This window comes from Accipiter gentilis, chromosome 9 (genome assembly GCF_929443795.1).
Source record: "Accipiter gentilis chromosome 9, bAccGen1.1, whole genome shotgun sequence".
Taxonomy (NCBI): Eukaryota; Metazoa; Chordata; class Aves; order Accipitriformes; family Accipitridae; genus Astur; species Astur gentilis.
Genome location: NC_064888.1, coordinates 1383674 through 1398479, shown reverse-complemented (window position 1 = coordinate 1398479; position 14806 = coordinate 1383674). Strand labels below are relative to the sequence as shown.

General features: G+C 46.7%; 1 protein-coding gene across 8 annotated transcripts in view; it reads right to left on the bottom strand.

Moving 5' to 3' along the window:
- Positions 1-14806, bottom strand: part of BRD4 (bromodomain containing 4) — a 74160-nt gene that overhangs the window by 7433 nt on the left and 51921 nt on the right. For 6 of the 8 annotated variants that reach the window (XM_049810261.1, XM_049810262.1, XM_049810258.1 and 3 more), the window contains 6 exons: positions 14541-14740; positions 12761-13062; positions 10878-10988; positions 1855-1907; positions 1084-1477; positions 367-906 (listed from right to left, as the gene is read on the bottom strand). In XM_049810261.1, coding sequence (XP_049666218.1) covers positions 367-906; positions 1084-1477; positions 1855-1907; positions 10878-10988; positions 12761-13062; positions 14541-14740 — 1600 coding nt within the window. The remainder of the gene's footprint in view (positions 1-366; positions 907-1083; positions 1478-1854; positions 1908-10877; positions 10989-12760; positions 13063-14540; positions 14741-14806) is intronic. The other 2 variants (XM_049810260.1, XM_049810263.1) reach the window with 2 other exon arrangements.

The window sequence follows — 14806 nt, the reverse complement described above, 5'->3', positions numbered from 1 at the left end:
TCAAAGAGTAGAGATCCTTGAGATCCTCAAAAATTCGAGGTCCTCAAGATCCTCAAAAACTTGAGATCCTCGAGTTCCTCAAAGATTTGACAACCTCTACATCTTCAAAAACTTGAGATCCTCAAGACCTTTCAACACCTGATACCCTCAAAGTTTTGAGGATTTGAAACAGAAAGAGGCCTCGCCGGGCGGTTACGTCAGACTCCGGCTAACCGGGGCTCCCTCCGCACCATCGTCTACCAATGGGGACTGGTGGAGCTCAGAGGACGCATGGAAACCGCCCCACCACCCCATACCGCCTCCTCATCATGCAGTGCAACTAGGCTCAAGCCGTAGACTCAACTGCCGTCCCCAGCTCCTGCTCACCGGTCGAGTAGGGATCAGGCTTATGGTGCCGCGGCGATGGGTGATGCTGGATGACCTGCTGCGGTTTGGCCGGCTGCGGCGGTGGGGGCGGCGGGGGCGGTTGCGGGGGTGGATGTTGCTGCGGCGGAGGTTGGGGTTGGGGGATGTGGGATGGGAAGGGCATGGGTTGCATGTGCATGGGCCGCGGCGGCGGCTGGTGCTGCAGCTGCTGCACCGCGGGGTGAGCCGGCGGCTGCAGGGGCGGCTGCGGTTGCGACTGGACCTTCACTGAAGGGAGAAGAGGAGTCTGCGGCTGCACTTTTTGCAGCTGCTGAAGGTAGAGCTGCATCTGGCTGGTGCTCAGAGGCAGGTTGTGGTGCGGCGGAGGAGGTTCTTCGTCCTCCAGCAGGACCTGGGGAGGTTGGGGCAGAGGCGGTTGAGGAAGCATGGGTTGCTGGCTGATGGCCGGCGAGACAGCCGGTGGACGCGAAGGCTTCGGGGGTAGCGCCGCGGCTCGGTTACTGGGTCTCGAGGGCTGCTGAGGCAGAGCGTTGTGCAAAGCTGGGGAGAAAGGCAAGGACACGGTGGCACCGCGGACATCGGGAGCGGAGAACCTCCCCTTGCCCACCCACCACTCCTCCATCCCAGTCATCCTCCAGGAGGAATCAAAACCCACCCAATGCCATCCTCCTTGAAGAAGGACCACGCGTCGGGCTTGTCCCAGGAAGCCACGCTCACCTGGAGGAGACACCACGGCATGCTGGTTGAGGTGGGGAGGAGTGCTGTGCTCGGGTGGCTGGGGAAGATGGGGTGGCATCTCTGGTTGAGGAAGATGCATGATGGGTTGGGTGAAATGCGTCATGGTGTCGAACATATTCCCCGGCAGCGGGTGCTCCAGGACGGGGACTTGCGTGGGGACGAAAGGTGGAGGAGAAGACTTCATCGGTGGAGGAGCTTGTTGAGGAACAGGTGGCGGCGGGGGCGGTGGCGGGGGCTGCTGGGGCGGTAACGGCTGCTGCGGTAAGGGCTGCGGTGGTGGAGGGGGTGGAGGGGGCTGTTGCGGTTGCGGCGGCGGAGGAGGCTGCGGTGGCGGTGGTTGCTGCTGCACCGGTTGATGGTGATGGTGGTGATGCTGAGAGAGGAAAAAAAAAATCACTGGTGAGCTACCAAAACACCTTCGTGTCACTGAAACACCTTCCTGGTCATCAAAATGACCCTGCCCCGGGCATGGAAACACCCTCCTGGTCACCGAAATGCCCTCCTGGTCACTGAAACACCTCTCCAGTCACTGAAATGCCCTCCCAATGTCCTTTCAAGCATACCCCCAATTTCAGGCTGGCTCGGGACAGCGTCCAAGCAAAGCAAAAGCCTCTTTGGCTGAGCACAGGGAGGGCATCGACCCAGCCGAGCATGCTGGCGATGGTTCTGCCGGCATTCCTGGCGGTCCTGAACCTCCCTGGGGATTCAAGCCCAACTCAAGTGAGATAAGAAGGATGCTGCATCTCCTACCTTTTTCTGCTCTCGTCCTGAATGCCCTTTTTTCTTCAATTTCGGTGCCATTTCTGCCAAAAAAAAAAAAGGGGGAACAGAGCAAATGTTAGTACCCCAGCGGTGCCGCTCTACCCCATCGCCCCCGTAAAAACCCAACAGCACCGATTCAGTACCAACGACGGCAAAAGAGAAGGTTTTAGGCATTGATTGAGCTGGATTTCCCCACAGACCTCTTGCCCAGAGGCTCGGGGTTTTCACCACCATGCTGTCCCAAAAAGGAAGAGAGCATTGTAGCAAAAAGCCGAAGAAAATTAAGGTGAAGACCCCCAGTCTCCTTCCACCGGCGCCTTTGCGGTGCAGAAGGGCCCAACGGCCAAGAAAAACCATTGCTCAACCAGACTCAGCTATTCCAGGAATGCTGCCTTGCTCCAAAGGGGGAGATAAGGAGCGAGAAACTTGGCAGGAGGAATAAAAAAAATAAGATATCAAATATCCCGGCTACACAAACAGCAATTTTCCATCCCCCCCTCCTTCTAAATCTGCAGAGGGTTTGGGTTTGCCAGCTTCCCGCGGGATGATCTCTCACGCCTCCTCCCCTCCGGAGATATTTTTAAAGCATCGTCATCGAAAACAACTGGTTTGAGTTTGGGTCCAGGGCGACAATTTCCCAGGATTTCCTCCGCAAACCATGCCAATAAACAGCGAATTAACAAAAAAACATTGTCCGAGATCGCTTATCCAGCCACACAAATCCCTCGGTGGTGGGATTTTTGCCTTTATTTGGCGCGGTGTTTGGATGCGCCTGGCAAAACACGATGGGTAAAACCCTCTCAGCAATGATTTTGGTGGGGTGGGGTTGGGGGGGGAAGCTCCCCATCCCCAGGATTCATCTCTCAAATGGGATTTTTCCCTTAAATCCATCTAGAAATGAATTTTTTTAAAGTTTGCTTCTTCTTAATCTCTGTTTTTTTTAATTATAAAGCAGCACCAGTGACCGGTATCAGCACCGGAGCGTGCCCAGCTGCCTGGTGATGGGCTGCACCGGTCCAGTGGCACCGTTTTGCAGATTTTAAGGATGAAGCAGATAAAAAAAGTAGGGTTTTTTTAATTAAAAAAAACAACCAAAAAAGGTTGGGAAGGGGAGAAGGTAAAATCTCGGCACTGGGAACTGCAAAACTACTCAGCTCCTATTAATCTGCCTGCAAATGTTTGGTTTTAATTATAAGCAGTATTTGGTTTCAAGGTAGAAAAGGCTTTTTGAGCCTGTGGTTGATGATTCCTGATGTTACAGCCCAGATCTGGTGGATCCGCGGATAACGGAAGAGCAGGATTAAAATGGCACCAGGGAGCCAGGGTGCTGGGAAGAGGAGAGGTGGGATTCCTTGGAGCATCGTGATGCCGGGGTTGGGTGGTCACAGATTTGGATGGGCATCCATGGCTCAAGATGGGTGTCCATGGCTCTGAACGGGCATCCATGGATCCAAACAGACATCCGCGGCTCTGGATGGACATCCGCAGCTCTGGATGGGCATCCATGGATCCGGATGGATGCCAGGAGCAGACCCACCTTCCAGAAGACCAAGACCTGATGTCTTCTTTCATCAAGAGGGAAAGTGCTTTCGAGGACTTCACTGCTCATCCCACCGATGCCAGAGAAGCAGCAAGGACAAGAAGTGGAGACAAGTTTCTCCGGCAGATGCTCCCTACGGATAAACCACGTCCAGGCGCAGCTCTTGGGGAGTGGAAGCAACTTCACGGAGCCCCCTAGTTTCTGCCTCGTCCTATTTAATCAGGATAAAAGCACTCAGGGGATGGTAAAGAAAACCCAAATTCGGGAGAAACGTGCAGAGCGGAGGTGTCAGGTGGGAACAGAGGAGAAAAGCTGTAGACTAACCCAGGATCAGGAGGGATTAAGCATCAGTTCCCCAAAAAAGCCCTGCGATAGGGTGGTTTCTTGGCTGAGCACATTCCTGCTCCAATTTTGGGTGGGAACAGGAGCCACTACGGTTTGACCGTGAGCATCAGCTGCTCCAAAAGCCACTTCTCCTGTGTTGCTCCTTCTGGGAAGATGCTTGCTCTCTTCTCCAACCATTTTCTGATGTGCCAAGACCCAGCAGTTCTCCCAGGGGAGCTTTTTCGGGGCAGGCTTTGCCATCGTTCCTGGTACAAGCTTAATATCGCCACAATGAACCCAGGCAAGACCTTGGAGCAGGATGGGTGAATCCTGCTACTTGAATCACCCAATCAACCAAAACTGTGGCTGAAAACAGCCGCTGGTGAACGGATGCCTTGGGAGACCCTCCATGAAGATGAAGCCAATGGAGACCATGAGTGGCAAAGCCGTGACAGTCCCAGGGGCATCACCCGGCGGCATTGGTGATTTCAGAGATGCAATGAGCTTGGCTAACCCAACTGAAGGATGAACCTTCTTCACCGCTGAAGACGGCTGGCTGTTGGGTTACAGTCGGTATTGTGTGGTTTGGCATCTCCCCAGGGAGCAAGACCAGCGAGAAGAAGCTCTGTCCCATCTCTGGCCCCGATGGTGTTTCACACTTGTCAGAGATGTCTTCACCAAGAAGACGAAGCCACTGGAGACCATGAGTGGCAAAGCCACGATGGTCCAAGAGGGATCACCCGGTGGCATTGGTGACTTCAGAGATGCCAACCCCACCGAAGGATAAAGCTTCTTCACTGTTGAAGACGGTTGTTGGGTTACAGTTGGTATTGTGTGGTTCAACATCTCTACCAGCATCTCCCTAGGGAGCAAGAGCACTGAGAAGAAGCCCCATCCCATCTCTGACCCCGATGCTGTTTCATGCTGGCTGGTTAAAACTCATCTGCGGAGCTAAAAATCACCAGGATTAAAGAAAAAGGTAATTTCCATGATGTCATTTCAAGATGTTTGAAGAGCAGAAAGCTTAAATTGGTGCATGAGGCTCCGCTCCTGCCAGCATGTCGGCAGCCACGTGTATATATTTTATTTTTCCCTAAATCCTTATCTTTTACTCCCACCCAGTTTACCCAAAATAGCAAAACACTGACATACGGTTCACTATCATCATAATTTCCACAACTATTAGTTAAAATTCCATGATTATACAAAGAAAGTGCATTTTCTGTAGCAAGCCACTTTATTGATTTTATTATTTAAAATAAAATATCAAAGCTATACAATTTTTCTCCTTTTCTTGGGGGGAAAGAAGCTGGTGGTTACATGGCTGCGAAATCCCGAAGCATGCGGAGAGAATATAAAAATAAACAGATTTATATAAAGTATTTGTAGCAGATCAAGGTTAAGTGGAAAAAAAATATCTAAATAAAAGCGGTTATGGAAACAGTTTGTTTGTAGTTAAATTCATCCCGATTTCCCAAGTCTGGTGCATTCAGGAAAAAAATAGATCTAGAATTACAAGTTTGCTAAATACATGCAGTTATACATTCCAATAAAATCATGATCCCACGTAATTCCCCTTGCATCTCCTGGGAAAGTAACAAACTTATTTGGGGAAAATATTATAAATGCTTAAAGCGACTTGAGTTTTAAAAAAACCCAACAAACACTCAAAAAGCAACTTTTCGCTATAATATTGGTTATAATCTTTTTGATGTAAATGGGAATCTCTATTAGGTTTTAGCACAGCAGGGCCACAATAGGGCTTCCTGGATTTGGCGGTGGATGTTTTTTTTAGTGGAAAATACTATTTTTAACTAATTCTGCTCTTGGAGATCACAGCTGTGGCTTCACCCACTCTGTGGACCCTGCGAAGCCCCACAAGATTTGGCACGTATGTGACTGCGGTGCTGCTGGAAGAACAACCGGGTTGGCTGTTATTCTCCAATCCCATTAAATACACCAAAATTTGCCTAATATGACCCAAAAGCTGCCTGACAGGTTGCTGGATACTGCCCCCAAGGAGGGGATGCTCAACCTGGAGCTGGTGCAGCAACTCCACCGAAGCAAAGACGCACTGCCGCTGGCAAACCGGGACCCGGCAGCGTCACTGCGAGATGCTGTACGGCACTTGGGAGTATTTTCAGTGAGACCCGTCCTTGAGCAAAGCGATTGGGAAGCATTTCTAGGGTAAAACTAAAGGGATTTGGGTTTTTCTCGGCACTGTTATTGGCACAGAGGGGCTGCCTGTAGGCAGGGCTGCCACGTGATGCCTCGCTGCCTGTTGCTTGACTCCCTGCCTGCATGCCGCCCATCTGCCGATGATGGTCTGAGCTTCTTTTAAGTCAAGATTAACCAACACGGCCGCGGTTCCTGCCTGTACCCACCCTGTGGCACCTTGCCGTGGGCAAACATGACTAAACTGAGCCTGAGAGATCCCTGTCCTCTCCCACTGAGCGTAAAAGGTGGTGATGAGCTGGGGGAAGACTTGTGTTAGGTCAACAAGGGACTCCAAGTCCTTCCTATTGTACACCATGGCTGAGAAACCGAGCCTGAGAACGGGGCAAAAAGAAGCAAATTCTTTCCAAAGGCACAAATCTACTTGAAAAAATAAATGGTTGGGTTAAATGAATCCATCTCTCTCTTAAACCTGAAGGGAAACGGATTGAGGATTAAAACTCACCAAAATAAACCAGCGCGGGGAGGACGTGGGGTGTAGCTCAGTGGCTGGGACTGAGCTTGACCAGCACCCACAGCTATGGGAACCTGCAGGTTAAACCTGGGTGCCTGTGATTTAAACCTAGGTATCTGGGATCTAAACCCAGGTACCTGTGGATTAAATCTTTAATTTAAACCCAGGTGCCTGCAAATTAGGTAACTTTGAATTAATCTAGGTAACTCTGAATTAAACCTGGGTGCCTGTGTATTAAACCTCGCTGCCTGTGGATTAAGCCCTGATACTTTTGAATTAAAACCAAGTACTTGTGAATTAAACCCAGGCACTTGAGATTTAAACCCGGGTACATGCAAGTTCTGGGTACTGGTGAATTAAAACTTGGGTACCTGCAAATTAAACCTCAGTACTTTTAAATTAAACCCAGGTACCTCTGAATTTAACCAGGGTACCTCTGAATTACAACGTGGGCAGCTCTGAATTAAAACATGGGTACCTGCAATTTAAACTCAGGTGCCTCCAAATCAAACCCAGGTACTTTTGAATTAAAATCAGGTATCCACTAATTCAATCCAAGTACTTGTGATTTAAACCCTGATACCTCTGAATTAAACGTGAAGGAACTTCAACTCTTGAGAGGCCATGACACCCCAGCCCGCTATTAACCCAGCCTTACGTTAACGCCTCTCCTCCTAAAGACAGGACTGATAACTCGTTAGCAGAAGCACTTAAAAGATTTGCTGAGAGCAGCCCTGCAACCCCATAAACAAGTTCTCCTACATTGCTGAGCCAGCTCTAGCCGCGACTTTTAATCCTTCATAAAAAAACCCCAAACGTAACTGCGCTACTGCAGCCTTGACCAAGCTGCAAAGCCTTTTCCTTTACACAACTGCATAAAACACAAGGATAAATGCAATATTCCTTTGGGAAATTTCAGAAGAAAAGCAAAATTAGCAACCACAAACTAACTGAGGCTCAGATTTAATTGCCAAAGTTTTAATCGCTACTATTAATTATTGCAGCTGCGGGACTTCTCCACCCGACTGGTCTTTTGGGGGTCCTGGGAAGCATCTCCCAAAATATTTGGGGGATAAAACAACCCAGCTCAGCTGAGATGTGACGATAAACAGGCAGAGCCCATCTGGTTTGCTGTTACGTAACCCAAAATTTGGTGCCTACCAAAAATAAGCCAGGTTTTAAGTTGCCCGAGCCCCAGGTCGGCAGCACTTGCTGAACCTCAGTGAAATCATGGTCCAGCTCAAGTGCTTAAGCTTGAAGCCAGGAGGAGCAGCTCAGAGAGCTCATTCCTGGCCGCCTGCAAGCAAAAAAATCCCACCTAGATGCTTCCAGGATGGAGTTTGGGGTCATTTGCATCCACTAATTGCTAATTACAACAAGTTAAACCGGAATAACCCTCTCGATCGGCACCTCTGGTTTCTCAGAGCTCAAGGCAAAGGCTCAGTCCCATCTCCTACGCTACAAAACCGGTATTATTATTATTCTTCCTCTCTTTGAAGCCTCCTATTTTCAGAGTTTCAGCTGATTTTTGGTAAAACACTCCTGATTTAATAAAATAACGTTTAATTGCCAGCTACAAGGAGGGATGGAGACATCGCATAGATTCAAGCAGGTAAAATAAAAATAATTTAGATTTTAAAAGTTCTGGACTGCAAAAAGGCATGGGGCAGCCTGTGGGAGCCACTGCCGAGCAGCAAACCCACACTTTAAAGAGAATAAAATGGAGTTGCAATTAATTGCAATTAATTCTAGCTTACAATTTCATCGCATCTGTGTTTGCTTATATCCATTAGCATGGACTGCCTCTTTTTTTTTACGATAAACCCAAGCAAATGTAAAAATCAAGGTAAAAAAATCCATGTTACCAACTTTTGCCACTGGTTTTAAAATCACAAATATCTACTGCACAAAGTAATCCCACTGTACAGTGGCTTGGAGGGCAAATAAAAACTTCATTAACAAAAAATAAATTGTTGAAGCCAAATCTTGCTAAAAATTGCAGGGCAAATTTTGAAGCTTACCGGCAAATTTTAAATCTAATTCTCTGCTTAAGCCAACGCAGGTGTTGGCACGATTATCCTCCCGGAAAAAAATAAATATGCAAGTATTGTACAACAGCAAAACTAACCTTCCCATCCCACTCGGAGTCGTTAAAATAACACCATCATAAACTAACAGGACTTAAAACATCTTAAAAGGTCTTAAAACATCTTAAAATGTCTTAAAAGACAACTTGCAAGTGATTCAACAGTAACGTGGCAAATACCAGGATGGACAAGATCTACCGGATACTGGGCAAATCCATGCGGTCAAGGGTTTTCATCATGTATTTTATCAGAAAGGGGAGGAAAAAATGGTTTAGGAGAGCGAAAACCCATCAGCATTGGAAATTAACTGAACAAAAGAGATTAATTCTCTTAATTAACCTCCTACCCAAAGCGTTATGGCTTGGATTTGCCCTCCAATGGTGATTAACTCTGGCGTAGGCCGAGGGTATCTGTGCCAGAACTGTGTTGGTTAAGACTTTCCAAGCACTGGAGTGGGAGCCCAACCCAGACACCGTCAGTCTACATTGGCCAAACAAATCCCAAATACTTGCAGCCAGGATGGCAAACACCGGAGACATAGGATTTGGGGAAAAGCAGTCAAAAAGAGGACAAAAGCATTTAAAATCTCAAACGCAAGAGCAACCCGCGCTCCTCCACATCCACCCAGCCATTGTTTGGGGAGAAACTCTCAAAAAAGAGCATTTTCCGCTCTATCGGAAGCTGGCTTTGCTGGAGCGAGAGCAGCACAGAGGAGATTTTGGCATCTTTCTAGGTTTTAATTAGCCCTGCTCATTGAAACAAGAAGTGTTTGGCACTGGCGCATCCCGAAAATTCCAACCTTACGTCTCACATCCCCACCACCACGCTCCAGAGGGATCCCCGAGATCATCCCTATAAATCATCACCCGAAATACAACCTGGTCAAGGATCTTGCTATCTGGTTGAGGATCTATCATCAGCTTGGGGTGGGGGAGAGAATTTTAAATAAAACGCAGTTTCGGCATTTGTAGCACATGGGTTCAGAGGGAAAATTTTATCAGATGGGTTCCATTTGGAAGTGGGATGCTGGGATTAAGGCTCTGGATCTGGGATGAGTTGATGTTGCCCAAGATTAACGTGACATGGTAAGGTGGGTTGTGATAAACTGGTCGCTCTGGTTTATTTTTGTTGATGTGATCGTAAGTTTGGCAGAAATAAAGATGAATTGGATAAAAACTTGTTTAAGAGCATAAATATAGCCGGTTTTCCTTTCCCCCATCAAGCCAGGGCAGAATTTAGCAGCAAATAATTTGATTTTCTGATTGCCCAGAGTCAACACTAAACACTCCATCAAAACCTTTCAACCTCAAAAAAAAAAAAAAAAAGCCCAATTCTATTAAAAATACATTAAAGTAGGTAAATATGTTCAAAGATATCAGACTCTGGACTTCTGCCAGACAAACACATCCCTAAAAAGTGGAGAATCGCTGGGAAGCATAGCCAGCACCAGCTCAAAGGCGAGTCCAATCAATCCTGATTTATTTTGGGGGGTTTATTTATTTATTTTTTTAATTTCTGTTCCTTTTTTCAGTGCTGTTTGCCCTATGCACCCAAACCCACTATGAAAATAAATCCAGATTATTTTCTGCCACGTGCATCTCCTGATTTCCCAACCCATCGGAGATGCAAAAGTCTTACCGTTGACTTAAGTGCTGGGGTAAGCCCAGCTTAACCTCCGGAGTCCAAGCTGAGTTAGCCAGCTAGGAGGAAAAAACAGCTTTAAGTGACGGCACAAGCTTTGCTTCCCTAAAACCAAGGAGGGAACACTAACGAGGAAAGCGTAATAATTAAGAAGAACGTGAGAACAGCTTCATTTAAGCCTGAACGATGGTGGTACAAAGGAAAAGCAAAGAGTTACACAGAGCAAACACCGCTCTGGTGATTTAAAATTTAATTTTAAATCCTTTTCTCCTCAGTATCTGCCTGATGCCATACAATAAAAAGGCTTTTACATGTAAAACCCCATTTCCTCCATCTTTCTCCATCCTCTGTGGCGCGAGCAGTGCTGGCGACGTTTAAAAACCTCTCCTTTGAGAGAAAAATACAGCGTTTTTCTAAAAATACAAATCTAGGTCATTAACCAGACAAAGAGCTACCTTGGCACATGCTGTTTTTTTGGCTCCCGCGCTCACGTCCAAGTTCAGCAAGGAAAAGCTTATGAAAAATTATTGTGTTGGGCCAGAGACAACATCACTACCGCCAAGTTGTCCGTGTCGAGCCCAAAAACGAGCAACATGCGGCTGCGTATATTGTTTTTTTCATTATAAAGACAAAAAATAAAATAATTAAAAGACCGAGCCAGGAATGAAAACATATTTATTTATACAGAAACCAGGTCTAGGACTGAGTCGTTAAATAAGCTGCGTCTAACCTGTTTCTGAATCTTCGCTGTCGGAGGAGCTGGACTCGCTGGTGCTCTCAGACTCTGAGGAGGAGAACCCCTTCATTTTAGAGGAACCAGCAATTACATCCACTTTCTCCGCTGCAAGAAGACAACAGTACGACATCATTAAAGGCTAATTAACAACCCCGAGTCCTGCCTGCTGCTGCCTGCTCCTCCCATACCGACACCAGCAGCCACCCTGGGGGCCATGCAAGACCTGGGACGTCTGGATATTCCTGCGGATGGGCTGAGCTGAGCTTTAATCCTGCACCTCTGCTTATTTCTATCGCTGATCTACACTAGCTGGGACGCAGCGGGGTCTCTGAGGTCTTTGGGGTGATGATTTTTTATGGGGCGGAGTGCGATGGGGGTGTCCCCTTCCATCACCATCCAAAGTGGGATGGGGACGTACTGATGGGAGCCAGCTGGGATTTAAGCCAATCCCAGCAGACGTCCAGCCGCATGACACACGCTTGCTTACTTGAGCGAGGTCGTTCTTCATCCTACTACACCCCTCCAGGGTAGAAAAGTCTGGTTTTACCCAGCCGCTTTAGGCTGGCCTAACACCAGGGTTTTTTTCTCCTCCACCCTGCCTATGCCCAGCCACAAGCCGGTGCTTAATCTTGTGTGATACGGGGTTGAAAACTTGCTTTGTTTTTTTAGCTGTCTCAACTTGTTGGTCTAAGGAGGTGGCAGGAGGCTGAGGCAGTGGAAAAGTATAAAATTGCCTTTTTTTTTTTAATAGCTTAAATGATAAGAAAAAGGTGGCTACTGCCTAGGAGTTGCTCAAGCCACCAGCTATGTTGAAGCCCTTTACTAAGCCCCTAAACCAAAGGAAAAAAAAAATTACATCTTTTGCTAGGGAATGGAAGGATAGAGAAAGCTTCTAGGATTTGGCCAAGTTTGTTTTTCACTTGGATTTATCCCAGGAAATAATCATTACCCCTTGGCCATGGGAAATCAAGAGATTCCCTTTAAATTCCCTTATTTCTCCCCCTGTCACTGCCAGATCCCTTTTTGCTCTGGGCAATTTATGTAAAAAAGTATTTAGCTGGACTTTGGCCATTAATAAAGATGTGTATTTATTATAGAAATTTATATTTTAGAATATTTTAAAAATAAAATGGGTATAAATATATATACCTAAATGGAATTTATGGATATAACAAATGGATAAAAAAAAATATTTAAAATAGATTTAAAACAGATTAAAATAGATTTAAATGGATGAAAATATATTAAAGTGTATCAAAATAGCCACTACAAAATAAAACCCAGATCTATTAAAAAAGGGGAAAACCCCTCTTCTACCTCCAGAAGTGGAGGTGAGAGGCACAGAGAATCCCTCAGCCCGAATGCTGCAAAGTTCCAGAGCAAACCGCCTGCATCCGACATCCGTCCAGTACGCCGGCATCCCATGGATGCTGAGGGGGGGAGGAATTGGTTTTCCCCCACCTCGCCTCCGCTCCCTGCCCCAAAACAAAGCTCTGCCGCTCGTCAGAAAGATCGTTAACGGATTTAAGAAAAATCGTTTGCGTCAGATTGAAATGAACCACTTGCAGCTCATTGTAAAGATACAAATTGGAATTAAAATATGGACATTTCGGGGTAATATAGGAATTAGCAGCCTCGTATCGGCACCACCAAATTCCAGCCCCGCGGCAGGATTTTATACACGTATTGATGTGTCATTAGAGAAATGGTCAATTAAATGAAATTAAAAAAATAAAATAAAATCCTCTTTTTCACTAGACTAGGTTATCGATCACCTAAATACCTGCACCCATCTTTTTTCCTGCCCACCTCTGTCTCGAGCCTGGGAAAGCATCGTTGGAATAAGGAAAAAAACTGGTTTTGAGGCTAAAAGGTACCTTGAGGTTTCCTTTTCTTCCGTAAACACGACGTTACGTATCTCTCCAGCTCCCGTAAGGTGGATGGTTTTAACGTCTCAAAGTCAATCTCAATCTCATCAGGATTGGAGTTTTTGAGTGAGGGTTCTCTCGACTGGATGATATGGACAACTCGGCCCAGTTTCTCACCGGGGAGTTTATTAATGTCCAGGCTCAGCTGCCTCTTCTCCTCATAGGACATGGGTTTACACTTCTCCTCCTCCTCAGACTCGTAGGCTGGAGGGGGCTTGCTGTTCTTCACCGTCACAGGCTCCTTCTTACTACTTAAGAACAATTACAAAATGTTATTATAGAACAGACCAAAAAGCAGCCACCTGGGTCTAACCTCTTGAATTTAACCACTAAATCATTCTGGTTTTAGTATTTTTACTTTCCACCCTGGAAACAAGCATCTTTTTCATTTACGGCTTGAGCTTGAAGCTCAGCTACAAGGCTGGGACGCAGAAGGCTGAGCTCAAGTTGCCGTTAGACAAGAAAGTTGAGCTCAACCTGCTGTTAGACAAGTAAGCTGAGCTTAACTTGCTCTTGGAGAAGACGACTGAGCTCAACCTGCCGTTAGACAAGAAGGCTGAGCTCAACCTACTGTTACGACACCCAAGGCTGAGCTCAACTTGATGTTAGACACCCAAGGCTAAGCTCAACCTGCTGTTAAGACACCCAAGGCTGAGCTACCCATCCCAGTGTTTGCTCTGCAAAGAGATGAGCAGTTCCATGAGATAATTCAGAAAAGCAGGAGCAGCTCCGGAGGGGAATTCCTTACATCCGCACTTAGATGGACCAAGGCTCAACTGATGCTGCTCATTTCTCACCAGGAAAGGCAAGAGGTTAAGGTGTTTCAGAGCTTGACACACCCCAGAGAAGTAAAACCCAGCATCCGTAAAAAACATATGTTCATGAGAAGGGGAAAGAAACAGCTACGGGGACTCCTTGACATCACCGTCAGGGTTATCCACACTTCAGGCACTTCAGAACTGATGGAGGTAGATTTATAGATATTTATCCCACCATTCGCAGCGCATGCAGTGCTAAGGCAGTTAATAAATGACGTCTGGGTAGAAAATTACCCCAGAATTGGTAAAGGATGAGGTTAATGGTGTCTCAGACAGTCCATTTCCCTAAAATAATCCGCTGCCGTGCCCGCTGGAGTTTATCCAAAGTCTGAACACACTAAACGTTGTGGTGAAGCCCAGGGACAGAGACAACCTCCAAGATCTTGCTCGTTATTTCCTTCTTTCTTAATTTCATCTCATTACATCTAAATATGCCAAACTACTCCCTTTTTGCCTCGGGTTAAATACCAAGATCCTGCCTCCCCTTTGAGCCAGCAGCTGACAAGCAGTAGAGACTTGGCTCTCAGCATCTTACCTCTTCATTTAAAACCTACAGCTTTCAAAAAAAAAAAGAGAGGGAGGAAAAATTAAGAGGATTCAAGGATTTGAGATCCAACAGAGCGACTCCACATGATTTTTTTTCTTTTTCCTCTCTCCCGTACTTGGCATGCTCACAGTAGCCACGCGGAAAAGCATCAGCCCCCAAAAATGAAGCTAAACTCATGGTTGGGACTTGACCTTGAGCAACGCCTCTGGAGGCGAGGGGCTTGCTGTGAGTCAGCCCTACCAAAGGTGCTACTCGTCAAGAATCCTGTGTATAATTAAGGTAATTAGCAAAGGGGAAATAAAAATATGTAAATGCTGCGCAGTAAAACAGAAGGACTACGTGACGGAAGAGCGACAGGGCTGACCTGGAGGTACTGCTGTTGCTGTTGCTTTTCTTGGCCTTCTTGGGTGGTGGTTCCTTGGCTTTGCTTTTCTTGGTGTCTTCCAGCTCTTCCTTCTTTTTGTGCTTCTCTTTCTTCTTCTCCTTCTTGTCTTTCTCTTTTTTCTTTGGTTTGTTCTGCTGTGGCTGGGACAGGGCTGCAAGCTGTTCATGCACTGCTTTAAGCTGAGAGGCAGACACATACAAAGATCAAGATACTTTTGCCCAGCACCTCCTCCTTTTCCATATTAA